Source organism: Dioszegia hungarica, assembly GCF_025882075.1.
Source record: "Dioszegia hungarica strain PDD-24b-2 chromosome Unknown MKK02contig_7, whole genome shotgun sequence".
Taxonomy (NCBI): domain Eukaryota; kingdom Fungi; phylum Basidiomycota; class Tremellomycetes; order Tremellales; family Bulleribasidiaceae; genus Dioszegia; species Dioszegia hungarica.
The window spans coordinates 913,154-934,364 of NW_026515769.1; the positions used below are offsets into that span (position 1 = coordinate 913,154).

The 21,211-nt window shown below is 58.6% G+C and overlaps 5 protein-coding genes and 1 non-coding gene across 6 annotated transcripts; 2 read left to right on the top strand and 4 right to left on the bottom strand.

The window, feature by feature from the left end:
• Positions 1-63: 63 nt before the first annotated feature.
• Positions 64-1,774, bottom strand: MKK02DRAFT_43468 (uncharacterized protein; the record flags this gene model as incomplete). Its single annotated transcript, XM_053092438.1, has 6 exons — positions 64-650; positions 697-996; positions 1,049-1,129; positions 1,177-1,231; positions 1,278-1,451; positions 1,517-1,774. The coding sequence occupies 6 exons, from the start codon at positions 1,772-1,774 to the stop codon at positions 64-66; spliced, it is 1,455 nt and encodes a 484-aa protein (XP_052947320.1).
• Positions 1,775-2,150: 376 nt separating this feature from the next.
• MKK02DRAFT_43469 (uncharacterized protein) lies at positions 2,151-5,849 on the bottom strand (the record flags this gene model as incomplete). Its single annotated transcript, XM_053092439.1, has 9 exons — positions 2,151-2,202; positions 2,259-2,341; positions 2,400-2,448; positions 2,499-3,053; positions 3,104-3,182; positions 3,256-3,347; positions 3,393-3,559; positions 3,603-3,659; positions 3,708-5,849. 9 exons carry the CDS (start codon positions 5,847-5,849, stop codon positions 2,151-2,153), a joined length of 3,276 nt encoding a protein of 1,091 aa, XP_052947321.1.
• Positions 5,850-6,537: 688 nt separating this feature from the next.
• Positions 6,538-10,794, top strand: MKK02DRAFT_43470 (putative phosphatase associated protein; the record flags this gene model as incomplete). The annotated part of the gene is made up of 9 exons (XM_053092440.1): positions 6,538-6,668; positions 6,718-7,065; positions 7,110-7,410; positions 7,457-8,263; positions 8,305-9,179; positions 9,223-9,655; positions 9,705-9,800; positions 9,851-9,895; positions 9,943-10,794. 9 exons carry the CDS (start codon positions 6,538-6,540, stop codon positions 10,792-10,794), a joined length of 3,888 nt encoding a protein of 1,295 aa, XP_052947322.1.
• Positions 10,795-11,025: 231 nt separating this feature from the next.
• Positions 11,026-11,125, bottom strand: MKK02DRAFT_t45. The gene has a single exon. It is a non-coding gene; the product is annotated as a tRNA-Gly (tRNA).
• A 1,106-nt stretch (positions 11,126-12,231) lies between these two features.
• MKK02DRAFT_43471 (uncharacterized protein) lies at positions 12,232-14,121 on the top strand (the record flags this gene model as incomplete). The annotated part of the gene is made up of 2 exons (XM_053092441.1): positions 12,232-12,778; positions 12,824-14,121. 2 exons carry the CDS (start codon positions 12,232-12,234, stop codon positions 14,119-14,121), a joined length of 1,845 nt encoding a protein of 614 aa, XP_052947323.1.
• A 226-nt stretch (positions 14,122-14,347) lies between these two features.
• MKK02DRAFT_32370 (uncharacterized protein) lies at positions 14,348-16,147 on the bottom strand (the record flags this gene model as incomplete). Its single annotated transcript, XM_053088492.1, has 1 exon — positions 14,348-16,147. One exon carries the CDS (start codon positions 16,145-16,147, stop codon positions 14,348-14,350), a length of 1,800 nt encoding a protein of 599 aa, XP_052947324.1.
• Positions 16,148-21,211: the final 5,064 nt, after the last annotated feature.

Sequence of the window (21,211 nt, forward strand, 5' to 3'; positions counted from 1 at the left end):
CTCTGTTTTGCTACTTCTATGAAGGATCCTCCCTCTTCCTCCTGAGTCTCCGTAACACCTCGCTTAACGCAGACCAGTGTTCTTCGCGCCCGCCGCTCCCTTATCATTCGGGTTGTCCTTCTTCGCCTGGCTCTTGCCCGCCTCTCCGCCCTCATCGTCCTTGGTCGGCTGCCCCTGGCTGGCGTCCTGATTATCACCGTCCTCCTTGTCCTCCTTGCTCTCGCTCTTCTCCTCATCTTCCTTGTCTTCGTCCGCCTCAGCAGCCTCCTCGCCGCTCTCCTCCTCTTCTTCCTCCTCTTCCTCCTCGACTGCCTTTGTCCGGTTCTTCAGCCGACCGTACGCCTCGAGCGCCTCATCCTCCTCGACATAGATATCGCCACCAACCGTTCCTCGGAGAGGTCCGGATGGTCCGCCACCCTTAGCGTTCTGCCGCCTGGCCTTCTCCTTCTCCGTGTTGTTTTTGTAGCTCGACTTGAAGCCGGTCAGCTTGCTGTTGGCCGAGAGCGAGTCGGGACCAGACGAGCCAGCGCCGCCGGCGAAGTCGTGTCCGGCGCCTTCTTGGTAGTAGGACGTCCCGGCGAGCGTACCGATGATGGAGAAACCGACAATGATGGACAGGTAGAATCGGTAGGTTGCGAACCATGGCGGGGCTACCTGTCAGCTATGTGCTTGTTGCTTTGGTGACAAAGTACTTACTCCATCCGTTAGACGCAGCCCGCTGATCCATGAACCAGGTCAATGTGAAGCCGACCCACTGGCTGGCTAGCGCCACACCGTGTGAGAGGAACACGGTCGGGAAGGCGAAAAGCAGAGGAAGGGTTCCGATCATGAGTCGGCGGTACCCCTGCTCCCCGCCGAACCCGACGAACTCCATTCCCCAGTGCAAAGCACCAAGGAAGGAGAGAATGACTGCGCCGTAGGTAATCTGAGCGGCCTCGAGCGAGTGGAGGGAGTTGAGGATGGTGTCATAGTCGAGGCCCGTCAGGGAGTTGTGACCTGAATTTGGCCTCAGTGAGTGGAGTCTGGTTGAATGATGAAATCAACTTACCGTTGCCGGTCAGGTTGGCTTCACGAGCGAGGAAGACGGTACCGACAGATGTACCGAGGTAAGGCAAGGTACCGGCCAGACCTGAAAGTCAGCTTCGATCTCAATCCCTCAACTCTGAATGGACCAACCAAAGACAAGGACATGTTGCGGTACAGCCTGCAGAATGCCGGACGTAACGCTCATCTGCGATCAGTCGCGGCTCAAGGACCTCAGGCACGTAATAGCTTACAAAGTCCTCCTTGACATTACCGCCGTGCGAGTGACTGCTCGTCTCCATGGCGGCCATGACGCCCCCGGCAACATTTCCTGGGGTCACGGCGCCTTCAGTACCTGAAAAGGCTTTCATGACCGGAGCCTGACCACCCGAGATGATAGATGCGACGTCCTGGACCACATCTTTGGCCTACAGAGTCAGCTGGCAGCTCGCCCCTTCGACACCACGCACAGAGTCAGCATAATCGAACGTACCTCTGCCACAGCGTTCCCTATGATACCCCTCTCCTTGGGGTGATCTGGTCCTTCTTTCGTCACCACGCTCGAAGGGGTCACGTATAGCCGCACACCTAGCATACGGGGTACATACACCGCAGGCAGCTTGGATGGGCCCGCAATAGGCGAAGCGAGGAAGGGCGATTTTGAGGCCAAGAAAGCGGATCGACCGATCGGGGCAGCCGTGCCCAGTGGCCGGGCGGCCATGGGCCTGAGGAGACGGAGCGAGCGGTTCATGCTGCCTGAGTGATAAGGAATAGATGTTAGAAAGAAGAGCAGAAGAAGACGACTGGATTTGCTCGACTGAGCGGATGCGCATCCAAAAGGTGCGCTAAAGTCGCCATGACGTCATTCCAAGCCAGAGCCGCCGATACCGATCAACCCAGCTGCCAGAGGCTTGAACCAGCCTATCCTTCGCCTTTGACTGCAGTGTGCCGCTTCGGCCCTCTCGCTTCAGATGATGAGCAGGGAGGACAAGGGAGAACGATGAGCGGGAACGAGATAGTTAGGGGGTCTCTCCGGTCCGCGACTCCGCCTTGAGCCGTCCCCCCGCGAAGTCCCAGCGGTACCGATCGAGACGACCTAAGACCGCGGTATGGGTGTACTGCATATCCTATACAAATTTCTTCGCCATGTTCAATGCTAAGACCTCATGCAAGTGCTCACTATCACTCATCAGCTTTTTCCTGTCAACCCGCTGCTCACTGATGTCGAGACTTACCGAGCAATCTTGCCGACCTCCTTGTGTTCTCGGGTGGCGGTCAGATGATCCCTTTCCGACGTCAAATTTAAAAGGCTTTCTTGCTGAAGATTCAGATCATTGCCACCCCAGCAAGGCAAGGAATGATCCGAGTGGACTTACCGCCTGCGCCAATTCCACATCGAGTGAATTAGGGACCGTCTTCTGCCATCTTTGCAATCAGCTTTGCCCTCTTCGCGCAAAATCTGACACAAGACTTACCCAGCATGTCGATCACACCTCTTCCTCTGGTTCAAGCAATATGCTCCCACATCTTCTTCTCTCTCAGCGCCCTCCGCCATCTCCACATCGTCCCCCTCCGCCGGCGCTGCGATCACGCCTAATGGCTTGCCAACTTCCCACGCCTCAACCGCCTCATCTCCCCAAATCAGCGCCTCCACCCATGCACACGGCCGATCATCCCCTCCGCCGACCTTACGCTTCTTCTTCCCCGCTTCATCACCTGGCGCAGTCAAGGGAGGGACGGTATCGCACTGCTCCACCGCCTTGGCGAGTATGACGAGCCGTTTCTCCAAGATCGAGATCGCTGCTTCAGTAGAAGCGATACTCTTTTCCAGGATGTCGATGGGGTCCGACGGTGAATGCGAAGTCATGGTGGTGGAAGAGGTGTGCTCGACGATTTTGACGTCGGGTGGTGGAGGGGGATAGTGCGCCAAGGTGGTCGAGAGCTGTTTAAGCTGTTTGTGCTGCTTCTTGCTCTGCATGTCGGCGACAATGGCGTGCGCGTGTCGGAAGCCGCAGTGAGACGAGCAGAACCTGGCGATGTAAGCTCGGGAATGGCCCAATTGGGTATCCGCGCAGCTCACTTGGACTGCTTGGCGGTAAACTTCTTTTCGCATCCGTCTCGCTTGCATAGCCGCTTCAGGACAGTCTTGTTGGCTGTCGCTGTCATTGTTAGCTGTGTCCCTGCCCCTCAAGGAAGCGCGGAGCGGCGGGGCTTTGAGAGGGCCGAGCTTACCTTTCTCGCAGCTCGGGCAGTAAAAGTTGGCGATAAGGTCAATCTCGCTCTTCGTCAACCCCACACATCCAGCATGGAACCAGCCATCACACCTGTAGCCTTCAGCTTTACTCGTTATTCGGCTGTCTTTGACCCACCCGTCACATCCGACCAGCTCATCGTTTCCATCACTCCTATGCAGCTTCCCGCATGTACAGTAGATCGCGAAGTCCTCTTCCCCCTCGTCGGAGTCCGTCTCTGTAACGGACTCGACAACCACGTTGGATCTGCTACCAGCTGTGGATTTCGACGGTTCTGGGGTTTCCTGGTCATCAGCTCCTGCTCACACTCACGCGACGGACGCTTACTGATATAGACGAAGTGCTGTCGGATCGGCCCCTCGCAGCGGACTTGAGCGCCTCAACCTGACTCGTCAGCTGATGCTTGATCCCGGTATAAACCACCTAGCTCACCTTGCCCTTCTTCCCCACCGCAGCCTTCCCTCCCTTCTTCACCGCCGCATCCTTTATTACCGTCCGAGCATCCGCCTTCCACCCCTTCTTGCGCCCCGGTTTCTGCTTCGGCAGACCCTTCGAGTTCAAGACAACTACCTCTCCGCTCACGGCAGGTGCAGCTGCGGGTGTGCTTGCGCTAGCCACCGTTGAGACATCTCTCGAATCCGCACCGGAGACCGCCTCGGCCGCTTCGATGGTGTCCTCGGGCTCTTGTTCTTCCTCCATCTCGCGATCTTCCGGGTCCAGCTCCTCCTCGCCCTCTTCTTCCGCCGGATGCGGCGTCGGCGAGGAGGCCACGACGGCCGCTAATGCCGTGAAGGGCATGTCGACGTCCTCGTCTGCAGGACCGGCAGGGGTCGGGACGTCCGGGGCGGTAGACAATGACGAGGAGGAGTGGAGGGCGATATGCCTGGAAGGTACGGAGAGCTGATCCGGTGTCGAGGGGAGGACGGGGCGGGAAGGGGCGCTGCTTAGCAGTGTGGAGGCAGTGGTTAGTGGGATGGGGACGGCGGACTGTTCCGCAACGTCGACAGAGCTCCCGGTGTTGATGGCAGACGTCGTGGCTAGCAACGCCTCAGCGGTAGCTGCCGGTGCAAGTGATGGTGTCTCTCCGTGCTCGACTGCCGATTCCTCCTGCGTGGTATGTGATGCCGGCTGGTCCCCGTCCGGGACAGGATCTCCTGCTGCAGTGTTCTGCGCCATGCCATCGCCAGCTGCAGCATCGGCGTCCGGATGACCGGGCACGACATCTTCCGCCTCGATCGTCGCGCCCTCCATCTCGATGTCCCCCTCCGCCTGGTCGGGTCCCGGCTCCGTGTTCCCGATGCTCGGCTCAGCATCCGCACTGATGATGTGGTCGTCCGAACTTTCGTCTGCAGCGACGCTTGCAGCTGCCGGCACTGATGTTGCCGCATCCTCCACCACTTCCGTCCCCGGCCGCTCCAGATCATCGTCCTTGGCCGGATGAAGTGGGGATGGCTCCTCCTCTTCATCCGCCTCATCTTCGACCACCTCCTGCTCCTGTCCGCCGTCCCTTAATGTCGCCACATCATCGACCGCCGATCCTGCGGGTATGATATCGGCAGTCGCTTCTTTCGCTTTTGCAAGTGCCTCCTCCATACTGGCTTCCTCCTTGGCCAGATCATGCTGCGCGCCTGTCGCAGCCATCTCGTCGGGCGCCTCCGCGCTGGCGTTGTCATCCTTCGGGCTCTCGGCCTCATTGGCGTCCGGTATTGCCTCAGCAACCTCCCCTGCCGGAGCATCTTCTCCATCTAGGGCCACCGGGTCTTCCTTCTCCTCCTCGGCTTCTGCAGATTGCTCGTGCAGGAGAGGCGGCGTAGAAGGAGGCGAGCTGGCGGCTTGCTCCGCTACTCCTTCTAGTGCTGTCCCGCCGGTCTCGAGTGTGGGTAGAATGACCATTTTTGCTTTGGCCGCGTCGGCCGAAAAGTTGGCCGGCAGAGGAGGAGTAGCGGGTCGAGAGCTCATCGCGTACTCCTCTGGGCCACCATCATATTGCCCCTCGAGCTCCTCTTCGACCTCTTCCTCGACTTCCTCCTGGCGCCAAATGGAGGAGAGACCGGCAGCCGGAAGTGGAGGTGTGAGGGGCCGAGATTCGTCCACCGTTGCGGGATGGGGAGACGTAGAAGGTGCGCTTGATGGTTGTCGCCTGACCGGGGAGAAGCGTCCGTTCTTGCGAGACGTGCCGGATAGCGATCCCCCTGCTTCCCGCTCATCCCTTTCGATGCCCCTCTCATCTTCTGCCTCGCCGATCTCCACCGTCTCCTCCTCTTCCTCCGGCGAGTCCGGGACGACACGGCGAACTGCCCTCCGTCTCGCTGGGGAGAGGAGAACCGGCTTCTCCTCCATTTGCGAAGGTCGATCATTGATAGGAAAGGGCGTGAAGACCGGTACCGCTGGAGATATCCTCGTCTTCCCCCTTCCCGCCTTCGCTATTGGCTTGGGCGAGCCATCTGCCTCGTCCTTCACTTCCACCATCTCCTCCTCTTCCTCTTCCTCGGATTCCTGCTTGACCGTCCTCCGCCGCTTGCTACTCCCTGACGCCTTCGGCGCCACACTGCGCTTCGTACTACTCTCCCCCATGGCTCTTCGTCGTGAGCTGCTCGCTGAAGCCCGCTTGATCGAGGGTGGAGGTGGCCGGACCGGGGTCTTGATATACACAGTGTCGTTGGATTCAAGTAACGGATCAGGCGAGGATGACAGATGCCGGATACTATCTAGTGGATCGTCAGAGTCTGACTGATAGCTATGAATGATGTTGTCGAATGAGTTGGCGCTCCTCCTAGCCATCCCGAGCAGGCAGGTAGCATCAGTAGGAGAGCAAAGGTGAAGTCAACTCGCAAGGCTGGACGCGAATTTCCTAATGACTCACAAGGAATGAACGGGGATAGCCGATTAGCTTTGTTGATTAGGAATTGCCCCTTTTAGCTTTCTAATATTCAATAGACCGGCCGGTGTGTGTGCAAAGGCAAAGGCTGCTCGGCTCGGCTTCCAGCTCGACATTTCTTAGCTATCTCTTGTATCTTTGGGCAGCTCACACTCATCCATCATGATCTCCAGCACACTCGCACAACAATCATAAGGCAAATCATCAGCTCCAATGTCAGCCCACCGAATTTTCCGTCCTTCAATACCCCGATCCGACCTATAAAACCGAGAAGTTTCGCATAGATACCGCCGAGCTTCTCGCCGCCTCACACGACAACAATCTATACCCACCGACCCGCCCATAACCCTCCTCTTCATTCCTCCTGTGTAGCCCTAGCCCAAGATGATGTGGCGTTTCAGCTTTGCGTCGACCTCCACGCTGGACAGTCTTCTCGGGCGCGAGACACCGCCCAGCGTAGAGGAGATTATGGATGATAGCGATGTTTTGCAAGAGTGCAAGTCGCAGAACAACAAGTGAGCCAGTCGTACCGGGCTTCTTGGAGCCCTCAGCTGATATGGCTAGACTAGTCAACTTTCTAAGCAAGGATGACTCTATCAAATCCCTTCTCCATTGGGTCGTCTCTGGTTTGGACGAGCTGGACGAGCAGTCCCGACAAGCTGAGCGGACGTGCCTCGCCAAGGCTCGAGGCGAAACGGACACGTATCCGATATTTGGCGGATCCACATCCTCAGAGTCTGGAGCGGAGACCTCGGTTGAACCACTCGAGCCAGCTAAGGTCGCCGAGGACAACCTAGCAGCGGCGCAAGAAGGTTCAGAAGGCGGAGACACGGACCTGTCCGCTGGGAACATGGGGATGCTCAGCTCTGCAGCACCGCAGGAGGGAGAAGAGGATGTCGTGCGGCGTGCCAGGTCAGCTTGGTCCCTCCATTCAACCCATCTAGTCTGACGATTAGGTATCCGACCGTAGCGGCCGAAATTCTCACCTCTGAAATATGGGTCATACCAGAAACGATCCTTCAGAACAAGGACACCCTCCTGCGTCCATTCTGGGACACGGTCATCCCGCCAGTCCCGACAGGGGATGATGAGGTGGAGGCCAACTCAGCAAAGTCGCTGTATGAGACGAGCGAGGGATACCGGGCGAGAGTGGAGTACGGGTCGGACGACGATGATGAGCGGGATAGAAAGAGGGAGATCATCCGGGGATTATGGGTGAAGGTTAATGGGAACCTTCTCACCAAGCGGACACACGAGGTGAGCTGAGTAGTCTATGAAAGCTGGGCAAATAGCTGATTCTCAGATGGTCCGCTTTATCCAGTCAATACCGAACGTCATCCCCCGCCTAATGGCCCAAATACACTCGCCCGCTATCCAGGACATTCTCATCCGCCTCATCTCAGCTGAAGAAGCCGGCGTGACCGGCGTCGTCCAATGGCTGGCCGAAGAAGGCCTCATCAAACGGCTCATCTCCTTCTTATCCCCCCTGCAACCCCCACACATCCATGTCCTCGCTACCGAGCTCCTCAAAAACATCATCACGCTTTGCGCACCTCCTCCGTTCAATCCTCTCGGCGGCAATATGCAGGAGCAGCAGTCCGCTCAGGGCGCTACGAGCGGGACGAGGGATAATCGGATGGTCCGCGAGCTGGTCCGCGAGGAGAGCATCCGGCAGCTCGTGGGATACATGCTCGACCCACTCGAGCTCTCCGATGCGGACTGGCCCGGACTGAACGGAGACGGAACGCCCAATCCCGCCGACCCATTCATCGTCCACCCACTCCCCTCCACCGCCAGTGCCGCTTCGTCCCTCTCGCACATCTCAACCATCTTTGTCGAGCTCATCCGGCGGAACAACTCGGACTTTGCCGAACCGCATCTGTTCCACACGCTGCGGAATCGGTTGATGAACATGCGAATGGAGCAGGGGGCACCATTGGGCCATATGGAGGAAGGAGAGGATGCCGAGGCGCGGGATAGGGCGCGGATGGAGGAGGCCGTCCAGGCGATGGCGGAGGCGATGGGGATTGTGCATCTCCGTTGGGTCTTGAATATCTTGGCCGAGCGATTTGACCGCTTGGACTATCTCTTGAAGAATCCAAGAACACAGGTATGTCTCTCTTTATACGCTGATCGTAAGCTGATTAGCAGAAACACTCCGCTTCTCCATCTTGTCCGCTTCCCCTGACACTAGAGCGTTTCCGCATCGTGGAGCTGTATGCCGAACTCCTCCATTCGTCCAACATGGGCATCCTCCAGCGACCGCTCGGCACCGGTCCCCAATACTCGCCTGACGGTATCCTCATGGGCGGCCTGGCAGGTCTCGAGCTTCTTGGCGAGGCAATCGACGAGGACCGGGATATGCCTAGCGATAATGTGCCGGAAGGGCAGGTGACTCAGGCGCGCGAGCTGCCGGTCAGCAGTAATGCCTCGACGAGCGCCAGTCTGAGCGGGGAGGATCTTGGGTCGGATAGCGAGGACGAAAAGATGTTGGAGGATATCGAGGAGATGGGGACACCAAGCGGGTCGCCTTCTCGGTCGGGGAAGAAGGCGGGTGCGGGAGCCCCGGAACATCAGCCACCTCCTCCGAGCGAGGCAGATGCGGCAATATTGCGGGACGTGATGACCAAGGATCCGATATCGGCGGACACGTCAGATATCGGCGGAGCGTCCAATGTCGCCGTGGCGGATACGACCGCTGCTCCTTCTGCCCAGTCAGACGAGGAGCCAAATACGGCCGTCCCCCGACCCTCATCCGCGGCTTCTGTATCGCCCGTCATCTCGCCCCCCGGTATCCGCCTCAAAGAGGTATACCTAGAACGCCGCATCATCCCTGCACTGATCGACATGTTCTTCGAACACGCATCGAACGACTTCCTGCATCATGTGGTATACGACATGCTGCAGCAGATCCTGAATGGCTCACATGCGCCGGGAACCAATCGGGATCTGCTGGAGGAGATGATGTGCGGAGCGAGGCTGGTCGAGCGGGTACTAGAGGCTCAGCGAAGGAACACCCAGGCTGTGTAGGTTTTTCGTCTAAAGGTTCGAGCCTAGCTGACAAGGCAGTACCGTAGAGAAAGGCCCAAGAATACCATACATGGGCCACATCATCCTGATCGCCGAGGAAATCGTCAAGTTCTTGGCCACCAGTAATCAGAAAGACCTCATCGCCACCGTCCTGCCGTTCGTGCCTCAGCCAGCATGGGACGAGTTCGTCGCTGGTCAACTGCAAGAGACACGCGCGCGCGATACTCAGCCGCTAGCGGGCGGGAAGCCACTCATGGGGACCGCGGCGGGCGGGGACGGATCGGGCAGTAAATCTGAGGACGAGGAGTCGGGTTCGGATTCGGATGATGATGATGGTAATGGACAGCTGGGCGGCTTTGGGACATTCGGGGAACCGTTGCAGAGGACCAAAGCGGCGGAGGGATATGCGATGCGGGATAGGCAGGGGAGTGGGAGTGAGGACGACGGAAGTGAGGATGAGACCAACGAGCGGGTACGTGATGTGTCGGGAGGTTTGATGTCGGAGACAGCTGACTGGTTAGTATTGGCGTAATACGGCCGGACTGCGGAGGAATGTTGACTCCGAAAGCGATGATGATGACGATGCGGATTGGTTGCGCCCGACAGACGAATTTGGCGTGAGTAGAATATTCACCCTCAAATGATGGGATGTAGCTGATAGATATAGGGTCTTCAGTCCGGTCAGCGAGCTCAACCGGACGACTTTGACGATGTGAGTTGGCAGTTGCGTCACTCCAGGCGTACGTTTGCTGATTTCAGGATGACACCTGGGGCTCCTTCTCCTCTGCTGGCGCCAACAATGCCGCCGAGAACCCTTTCGGAGACGACAACTTTGCACCCTCCGTCACTGCCGCATCATCCTCTTCCTCCGCCCCATCTCAAGATCTCGGTCTCACCCCTGCTCAATGGTTCGATCGCGAGTTCTCCTCGGCGTGGGACGACGACAGCGGGCCTGGACCTGCTATCGTCGTCCCCGCTGGGGCGGACGAGGAGGACGATGACGAGGCGGAGGCCGAGATGCCCAGAACGCCGGGCTCCACGTGGAGCTTCACCGGAGATGAAGGGGAAGGAGAGGACCTGCCGGCTGCTGTCAGCCCGGTCATTGGCGAGGACGGAGCACCTGGCGATAGCGCCACGGACGCGACAGTAGGAGATCTGTCCGGCGGCGTACAGGGCCTGGGGATATCAGACGCCACATCAACGACACCACCGATTGCTATCCCCTCTTCATCGAGAGCCTTAGATACAGCATCCTCCGACACCCTCTCCACCTCGCCAAATGCGCCCATCCCGGACAGGAATCCACCTTCTGATCCACCCGCATCCCCCAAACCCCATCGATCGTCCAAACCACCCCCTCCGCCGCCCTCTCCACGTCGGAAACGCGCACCAAGCGTGACTGGTCCCAATGCCCCCGCACTCGGTGTGTCCCCGCCTGACGCATCTCTCGGCGCCGCGGCGAGTAAGGAAGAGCCGCTGGGCCCGGGCGTAGGGGCAGATGTGGAAGTGACGGATGATGGCATGTTGCGGCGCGAGGTGGATGGGAAAGAGGTGGTTGTGCCAAAGGATGAGGTGGTCATGGGGGTGGAAGAAGAGGCGAAGGGGTTGTAATGGAGAGGGATGAGGAAATCAGGAATGGGATACAGCTCTATATACATGAGGAGGAATGAGATAGAGCATAGAAGAGTATCGCACGTCCCGTCAGGGGGTTCGCCGGGCATTGCGGGTGTCGCTCGGTTGGTGAAAAGGCTGGTCACTCACTTGGACTCAACTCAGCTGTCCGCAGCGCGCGGATTCTGGTTGTTTACGGGACAAAAGGACGCAAAAAGGCAAAAACAAAGATACACTGCAAGGGACTCGAACCCTTGGCAGGAGCATTCTACACCTCTTCGATGTCCATATTAAATGGGAAGCTCCTATGTTACCCCTACACCAGCAGTGTGATCTGCTGAAAATGCCTGGTTTGGCATTTTTCATAAACACAAACCACGCTCATGCACCCTGCGTTTCGTCTAGACCAGCCCTCCTGCTGTTACTATGAGGGCACCCTCACCCCCTCTGTTGATATCAAAGTGGGTGGAGGTTCCCCATTGCCTGACTAGTACTAATCGTGGTGTACCTGTTTCACTATTGCGTTGAGAGGCACAGCTGATAGCCTCATGATTCCGATGCGGCATGTCCCAGCTTCAGCCCGCGGCAACACACGCGCTCGATCGATCGAACGCAGACGGCGCCTGCGAGCAGTGGACTCTAGCCGGTCCTTGTAGAAGCATGCAAATGGCCCTGTCGCTAACGCTATCCTCACTGCATAGAAGCAGCTCCGAACTCCCTCTCCCGTTTTCCCGCACTGACCTCCCGTCGCTCCCGCATGTCCGCTTTGGGTAATTCCGGTATGGTTTCGGCGATGATCTTTACGGCACCTTCCCGGTTTCATGATCTCAGCGGCTTTTTCTGCCGTTTGCCTCCCGTCGTCACCTCTTTTTGCTTGCTTTCGATGGTCTGCGGGAGACGGGATAGACAGGCCGACTGCTATGGCCAATATCGATGTTGCAGCTACTCAGTTCCTAATCACGGGTGCCTTCGGTGACGGGTAAACTAATGTCCCTCACAGCCACCCGGTTCGACCAGTGACCGTCCGAGACACCTTTTCGCCGAGTCTCGGTCAGACTGATGTCCTACTCAGAACTCGTTGGTACCTGATCATCCCACAATCTTCCTCTCCCAGCTCCGAGTTGGCCCTCCCGCAACTGCTCCCTATGCTCGGCGCCAATCCGTCAACTCCTTCGCCGGTGTCACCACCACATCGCTCATAACGGTCATCTACTTCATTCATCCATCCCTATCATCCTCATCCGTGTCTCATCTTTGCGCCATCACTCCCTACACCTAACCCTGCACTTCCCTAGGTCCTATCCTCAGTCGCTGGTAGCCGACACCAACACCGCCCTCAGCCATCGGGAAGTGGGATTTCCTAGGTCCACCTCACCGCGGGATTCGAGACATCTTCATTGTGCCCGACCTATAATACGCTAGCGCTCTTCGCCCATCATGGTCGGCTCATCCTCTACCATCCTCTCCAACTCTGCATTCGCATCTCTCAACCTCTTCCCAGCGACACCGACCCACATCCCCTCTCGGTACACCCCTTCGCTTACTCCTACTCCCTCCTCCCGACCTAGCATCCGCGATCGGGCATCCTCAAGGTCCAGCAAACCTCCTCCCATCATCCCCATTCGCCACTCCTCGATCATTTCGGATTGGACTTCCCCCTCCACTCCCGATCTCAGCTACTACCTCGAGCCATCCCCATCATCCCTTCCCAGTCCAGCCTTTAGTGTGGAGTCCAACCAGCCTCTGACCCCCACCACTCCCACTTGCACATCCAAGCCCGACTCCCCCTCCTCCGCTCGTAGCCGTCGCTCGTTCCGCTCCTCCATCATGGCTCTTCGGTCCTTCAGCGTGGTCGACCTCGGCTCACCCGTCGTCATCTCCGGCGAGCATGATGCTGAAGCCAAGCCCGGAAGCGTGCACGTAGGCAAGGAGCGCTTGGTGAACTGGGCTCGACCGTTCCAGGGTAGCACTACGGAGATCAACAGTGAGTCTAGAGTATCAGCCCGGCTTGAGCTCAGCTGATCGTCAGTTCAAATCTTCGGACAATCTGCGCAGCGCGCTCGTCGGATGAAGAAGTCTCCCACTACCGACTCGTTCGACCTCGCTTATCCCTCCCCCACTCCTTCCTCCTCCGACGATGAGCCCCTCCCCACCACTCCCGCTGGGAATGACGTCGTGCCCAGCCGCTCTTGGTTGGCCTCGTCCGGTCTCACCGGTCTCGGTGTCAAGGGTATCAAGGACTTTGACGCCTACGAGGGGGACAATCTCGACTCCACCCTCCCCTCCATCACCGAGGACCTCTTGCAACAACTCCACCTCGGCGATGCCATCGGCGCGTCCTCATCTTCCAGCAATCAATCCTCCTCCAGCGCCACTCCCATTGAGCTCAATTCTCCGGTCTTTGAGTCCGCTTTCCCCCCGCCGACCATCGCCTACAGACGGCAAGGTGTCACTCCCACCCGCCTCCTCACATCATCTCAGTCCCTCGGCTCTCTCGCGTCCCCATCCAACCTCGCCGAGCTGCGCCAGCTCCAACAAGCTGCTGTCGACATGGAGTACGAGGCGCGTCGGCCGTTCAAGCTGAACCTGCCTCAGGAGCGCGAGAAGCGGATTAGGCGGAAGGCAGTACCCGTCGTCGTTGCGGCGGACATCTCCTCGCAGCAGCCGGTGGCTAGCTCCTCCCGGCTGTTTACGCTGGAGGTCGCCTCGGTCGAGATTTCCCGCTCCAACTCGGGCTCGTCCTCCTCATCTGGAAACCGGGCGGACGAGTCCGGCTCGGAGGCTGCAACCGTATCGGCATCACCGCGGGTGATGATCGTCAGCGAGCCGGTCACTCCTCTTCGGAGTCCCTCTACGCCCTCCACCGCGCGCGAAACTCCCATGCGCCGGTTCTACGGTAACGCCAAAGCCACCATGTCGATGATAGACGTCTCCCCTCGTCTCGCCTCCCTCCCCATCTTCGTCCCTCCTCGCTCGGCGTCCAAGTCGCCAGCACACCAGCGCTCCGCGTCCGACTCACCCGCTTCTTCGGTTTCCAGTGCTCGCAAGAACAGCAGCGATGCTTCGTCTGACTCTGGCGAGTCGTGGGACCAGCCCGTCACGCCCAGCTCGTTCAACTCTGCTCGTATCGGCGGGAACAGTTTTCAATTCGGTCCCTCGCCACCTATCAAGTCCAAGAAGGCGGGAGGGATCTACGGCAACAAGTCGGCGTTCCTTAGTCAGCTGGATCTGGGATTGAAGCGGGTGATGGACAGGAAGGGGGAGACAGATGAGGAGGGGAAGAAGCACAAGAGGGGTCTGAGCAGGTTCCTGGGGATGAAGGCTTGAGTGGTTCGGTTCGCATTGGGGAAGCCTTGTCATACATCTATAGTTTACGCTCTCTTGTACACGATCTTGTTCGTCCATCTTATACGTGTAGAGGAATGATATCTTCATACCATGCTCTGGCAGCTCGAACTGGATCCCTGTTGCATCTGGTCTACGACTGAAGAAATGTCCTGAATCCCAATCAGGTCGACACCAGGTCGCCTGCTACTTTCTACTTTTACTGCTATTACATCGCCAGTCCGACCTCCAGGGCCGACTCTGCCAGATATTCCTCTTCCCTGCACAACGCCGCCACTCCCCCCTGCACAGGCTTCAAGCATACTATGCTCGCCATGTATGGATCGTCATCGCTCGCTTCGCTCCCACACGAGATGCTACTCCGCATGCTATCCCTCCATCCCCCTACGTCCTTCACCAGCGCCGTTTGGGTCTCGTCAGACAGTAGCGAGCTCACACTGTCCGACCGGGGCGGTGAAGGAATGATGAATTCGGTGTGCGAGTGACTCGAGTGACTAGAGTTGGAGAATGTGCCCGAGGTGGACGAGTTGGGAGCCGCCCGAGCAGTGGTGTAGAATGCGACCCGGTGATTGATCCGTGCTGGTGCAGACTGCATGTCTGGCCCGGCCGACTCGCGGGTTGTATACGTGAGGTCCAGAGCTGGAGGTGGACCTTTTCGCCGAGGAGAGAGGGGAGCGGTGATGGATGCGGACGGAGGAAGCGAGAGGCCGAGTCCCAGACCCGGATTTGACTGCTTGCTCACCTTGTCCATGCGCGGCATGGACGAAGTGGGCGGCATAGAGGGATCAGAGAGGGACGCGAGCATCGAGCCGAGCGCCTCTTCGACATCCGAGTAGGAGGCGAGGGAGGAGGTAGATGCGGAAGACCGGAGGGAGGTCTGGGATGCCGAAGAGGGAAGGGACCGCTCCGAATCGAGCGAGGGGAGTGAGGGGTACGATTCGAAAGGCGGCGAAGGGAGTGGTTCTTGTGGTGGGATTTGAGGGTTGGAGAGGAGGGGTGCCGTGTAGCTAGCGGATTGGCGTTGGGCGTTCAGCGAGTAAGGAAGGGATGAGATGGAGCTGCCCGATTCCATGGACGGGAGCGAGACGTTCATGTCGAAGGGCGAGAACTCGAGGTCCGCGATGGCAGGCAACGAGTCGCTCCCTGTTATCCCTTCCTCAATAGTCTCCATTCCCCTCTGTATCATGGGCGCGGACGCCGACGTCTCCAGTGGGATATCCACCATATCGTCCAGTGGGAACGCCCTTTCCAGCGCCGGTCCCGACGCGCTCCGCCGCATAGGCCACTCATCCCCCATCGTCTGCGGCGTCGCTGGAATGATGTTGAACGTGGGCAGATGCTCATCGTCCTCCTCTTCCCCCGCGTACCCCTTTGGTGTCCTATCCCCTAGAGCCATGACATACCGCCCCGGCGCGCTCGGCGTCTCGAACAGACTCGAGATCCGCGGTGGACGAGCTGCGAGGTTCTCCGCGCCTCGGAACTCGCCTAGTGGACTGACGCGCCGTTCCGATGTAGGCCGGTAGGGGCTTGGTGGTGGTGCTGCACGAGCGTGCATGTTTGACACGTATGCCGCGGGAGGCGTCGTGACGTGCGCAGCGGCTGCGAGAGGAGGAGTAGAGAGGGGTCCGGATTGACGGAATGGGCCAGGTGGTATGCGCGCGCCGAAAGAGGTAGCGGACGGGGAGGTTGGACGGGACGATCGACGAGGTGCTTGGATCCTCTGGATCGCGGGGGAAGCAGTAGCGGTAGGGGGAGGAGTGGTCATCATGATCGTGTGAGGGCGCGCTGCGAGGTTCGACGGACCAGCGGTAGGAGACGGCCTGGTATATTGGGGACTCTGCTGCGGCTGGACTTGGGTGGACGCGGCACCCGCGAAGCGGATGCTGGGGCCGCCGCGCTGGTCCGAGGCGGCTTTGAGGATGGGCTGTGGGCGTGGGCTGTCCATGCTCACTCCCCGCGCAGGCAGAGTAGGCGACTGTGGCTCGACGGCCTTCTTTTTCCAGAACATGACGAGTGAGGTAGAGCTGCTGGTCAGCAAAGATCGCGTGGTAGACTGGACTAGACGTACAAATTATTGGTGGTTGTATACCCGTGTGGAGATAGGCACTGATAGATGGACCGGGGTTGAATTACGGTGAAGGTTTGCGAGCAGACAGGACGTGTAATGAGCGTGTATGAAAAAGAGTGTGTGGGTGCAAAGCGTTGTTGTTGACGAAGGAGGGATGCGCGAGGTGTGGAAAGACCCGTCAAGCCCGGTTGAATGGTATGGTACGGAGGGGACGGGGCTGGTAGAGAGGCAAGATGTCTGACTGCAGCGAGAAGGATCGGCGAGGGCCGTAAAGCTGAACAAACAAAGGTCGAGTAAGGGTCGGAGAGATGTCAGGAACGAGGCTTAGAGCCGAGGTGACAGCAGGAGGATCGGGATCTTGGCGGTGCCCGGTGGAGACGCGAAGATGTCAAGCCTCAAGGTGTGTTGCAGAGTTCGCCACGCGCTCTTCTCACAGGCTAGTCCGCACCCTGCGAAGCCCTGCTAGTTCCGCAGCAGCACCTGCCCGCATGGCGTCCGGCGAGCCAACAATCCAAGCATACCGCACCATCGCGACCACAACATCAGTCACGCGTTCACCTAGTCCCCCTCCTCTTGTGCAACAAATTAAAAGTCACTCGCGCAAAGATCCGGCACGAAAGAGTAACGCCGTCGTCACGCGTCTCGAGATCGCCGTTGGTGTTCCTGAAACACGCTCAGCCCTGGAAATGCCGGCACCGTCACATTCCGGGTGTAAACTATAATTCCTGTTCCTGGATGTGGCACTGTAATTCAGTTACTCTCACTCTGCTGTCGGGTAGGCCTTCTTCTTTCTTGGCTTCTGCTTGCCTTCTCGCTTGGCTACCTGTCTAGCCAGTCTTAGTCCGCACCTGAGTATCAGCATGTACACGCAAATGGATGTCTACAGAGAGACTCACGCATTGCACAGCTCCTTCGTCCCGCTCTCGCTCCGCCTCCACTCTGGACTCTCCCTCGTTCCGCAGGCGATACAGCACTCCACGTCCCCAGGCGGGCGAATGAGCGGCCGAGAGGGAGGCGGCGGGAGCGGTGGTTCTGACTCTCCTCCGCGATGATGGGATATATTGGGCGGTAGAGGTGGGAATTGATGTGCTGACGGGGGCGATATGAGGGGATGTTGCTGATGTATCGGATGTGAACTCGTGCTGGGGATTTGATAGGGTGAGTCAGAAAGGGAGTGAGGTGGTGGTGCGTGCGGTCCCGACTGTGACCGCGAATGTGGTGTTGGCTGGGCGTAGGGCGAGAATCGATGCGCGTGGTCAGGTGGGCTTTGAATGGGGCCCGGACCGGATGTCGCCCGATTTGGCATGGGTGGTGGATGAGGATAGAAGGACTGGGGGCGATAGCCGTTCTCGTCTCGTGGTGGCCATTCAGGCTGGCCGAGAGGACCGCGGGGAAGAGGAGGGTAGGTAGGCGAGGAACTATGTGTATGTGGTGGCGGCGGGGTAGGATACAGCGATGGACCTGATCCAGGTACAGTCTGATGTGCCAGCTGAGGTGTCACATACGCCGAAGGCGGTTGATGTTGCGGCGGTTGCCGTGGTTGTTGCTGTTGCTCCGCAAAGACGTCCGAGTCTGTCGCTGACGAGGCTGACGGTCCCGCTTCCATCGCCGTCCCCATCCCCATCCCGATTCCGGCGCCAGCGCCAGCGTCTGTGTCCCCCGCCGCCCAGTCCAGCTGGCCATACATCCGCTGCTGCAATGACGCAGCCGCTTGGTGCTCTTCCCGCTCCGGCAGCTCCATTATCCTTGTCGTCTGAAAGCAGGCGAAGATGACGTTCCCATAAGGTATGAATGTACTCGCGACGAGTCGATAGAAGCCCTCATTTGTCAAGCTGTGTTGAGCGCCGAAACGGGTCGTGCACGTCGTTCTGATATTGCCGGGGACGTCGGGGCGGACGATACTGTCCATGTCGACGCCGCGCATGAGCTCCGAGTAGTCCTCGGCGTTGTAGAGGCCGTCAAACCGGCCGAATGAGCCCGGTGGGCGAGCGGGCGGCCACGAGCAGAGGAGGGATCCGGGTGACTCGGGCGTTGATGGGGAGTGGAGTTGGAAGACTCGAGTAGGAGGGACGCGTGATGGGGGAGGAGGGCCGATGGTCTGATAGATGTCTTGACCGAGCGCGGCGACTTGCTGTAGTGTCAGTGTATCCTTCAGCTCATCCCTCGTCAACATGGCAGACTTACTTCATCATCGATATTTGCCGTCCCGCAGAAATTGGACCACCCTTCCGCTCGTCTACTGGGGTCGTTGTTCGCCACGGGATCCAGATCGATAATGGCGTGGAAGAAAGCTAGAAGCATCCCATCCGCCACCTGCTTAGTCAGCTCCTCGCTCCTTCTGCCAATCCGTAATATGACCCACCCAGTTCAACACCAAATCCAGCACCAGATACTCATCATCCACGACGAGCTTGCTCCATTCGAATTCAGGATACTCGATATCCTCGGGTGGACAGCCAAGGATCATCTTTAATCGAGATAGCCTAGCGAAACGGACCCTGGTCTGTCAGCTTGATAATCCCTCAGGTCCATGTTGCAGTGCCATCAACGCACCGAGTTACACTCCCCTGCAGATCATCCGCCGAGATGGCAGACATCAAGTCTTGCCTCGCCTCTACATGGTCAGCTCTAGTCTACGGTCCGGCAAAAGGGAAACAGATGGATAAACGCACGTTCCCGCTCATGTGGATGTATAAACTCAATAACACCCCTCCCCATCAGGCTCATCTTCTGCTTGGCGAGGTGTGCGCCCAGTACCGGGTCCGGATGGACAAAGACCAGTTCGAGCTTCGAGCCGGGTACGTCTGGCCGGGGGTACACCGGGCGGAGGACGGCCCAGTAACATCGTACACCGCCGACTCGCTAATATCGTCAGTAACCTTCCCAGCTTTGGGGGTTGCTTATCGATAAGATATAGATATGGGTAGGGGATAGTTTCGATCAAGGCACGACCGCCGGAGCAAGAGCAAGGACAAGGATGTGAAACAAGGTCCAAGCTATATAGCCCCTTGACTTGACTCACAGGCACAGCCGTAGCGCTACTCGCGGTACTTTCGACGCTAGCGCTAGTCGTGGACCGAGTCGATCCTCTCCGGTCCTCCGCCGTCTCTGCTGCCGCTGTCTCACCCTCAACAGCATTGGACTGTGCCATCCCCAGGAATGTGTGTTGAGATGTGATCGGGTTATGCGTATGTGATACTGAGACCCAAGCGCTAGCCTTATCGTAAGTTTGTGTCAAAAGAAGGACGATATAGAATGTCGATCAAGGAGTGATCGAAGACGATCGAACGAGACGCGCGCTTCGGTTTGGCTTTTCGCCGCTCGGGACCTGGATCCTGGACAGAGATCTCCGGTACCGGCAGAGGTCAGGACTGGACTGGGGTAGTCACTGCATATGCATGGCATACTGCATGGAGAACACAGGTCGAGAGGCTATGCATGCATAGCGACCTTGATTGACCCCTCGACCGCCCGGAAAACCTCCACCAAATCCCCCCCTTCCCCGACCTTCTCCAGCGCGGATGCCACCTCCGCCTCCACGCCCTCGGGAGCACCCTGCCCTAGTATCTCATGCGTCACCGAAAAGCGCTCTGGATCTTCAAGGCCGAGAGAGACGCGAAGACGTAGCGCCAGGCCCGGCTGATCAGTGTGTGGGAGTGGTGATTCCAGGATTATGCCGTCGGGTACTTGGGAGGCGGTGATGGGTATGGCGGTTGGCTCTGCGTCTGTCAGCTCCGCTCCATTATGGTGGGCTAGAGAGAGAGACTTGCCAGCGAGCAAGTCTTCCATATCTTCGCCCTCGTCGTCCCTAGCCATGCCCCCCTCGACCGGATCTAACACGGCCTGCGCGTTGAAGATACGCAAGAACATCCTGTTCAGCTGGATCTGTCGCCTCAGAGCCTTAGATATCAGCTTCATGCTCAACCATCCTCGAGCTCAGCAGCTAGCAGCTGGTGTGTACTCACATCAAATACACGCACCAGCTCCTCGTCGTTCGCAGACACACCCAGCCGGCCGACAAGGTACCCGTCCGGCCCTGGACCCGCTGAGGACCAATGCTGATCCAGCGCTCTTGTAGGATCGACGGTCTGAGGGTGAGGCTGATGTATGAATGTCGACTGGTATGGGAAGGGATTGACCGCCGATTGTGGCGAACCAGCGACCGAGACTGGCGTATACTGCCGATGTAAGCTATGGCCTCAAGTCTGAGTCTGAGGGGCACAAGCTAGCTAGCTCACGAGCAGATTCTCCACCTTGATAGCTCCGTTCCACGGATCACTCGTCCCCGCTGGTCCGCCGAGCCAGTTTTTCCTTACCACTACTCCGCTCGAAGCGGATCCAGGGAGAACCTCGAGCAACCATTTCGTAGCCGGACCTCCAGACGCCTCTTCGCCAGGCTGAATGACCTCGAATGGTATTGGGACGTCCTCGCTTGGCTGGGCGGGGCGGAAGCGGAGTATCGGATTCTGCGCAGGAGTGTCGGTTTTGCTCGGTGGGAATAGGCAAAACGAGGGGCAGATGGTCCGTTCCGGCGCAGAGTAAATGGGTCGTCTGCCGAGTCAGCTCTCTATTTTCCACCGAAAATCAGTGGTTGGATAAGACTCACTCCCCACTCTTCAGCCTCTCCACCCTCTTTGCCACCTCCTCTAGCCCCGCAAACCCTGCTTCTTCCCCCTCCACGCCCGATCCCTGCTCTCCAGATCCAGCTCCAGCCTCCACCTGCACACCGCCATCTAACGCCTTCATCTCCCCCAACAACCCCTCCATCCGCCTTACGCACCGCTCCAGCCTCTTCCCCCTCTCCCCCTTCTCCCTCAGGCCGTAGACCACACTGTTCCACTCTTCGAGGTACGCCTCGACCGCGCTGCGCAGGACGCCGGCGATATACTCGCTGGCCTCCATGCCCCTCGAGGGGGTCACGTAGCTTACGGCGATCTTGGAGAGCCGCACGCTGCCCGCTTCGCCTCCATCACCACCGCCACGGGTCGTGGTTGGGGTAGGTGT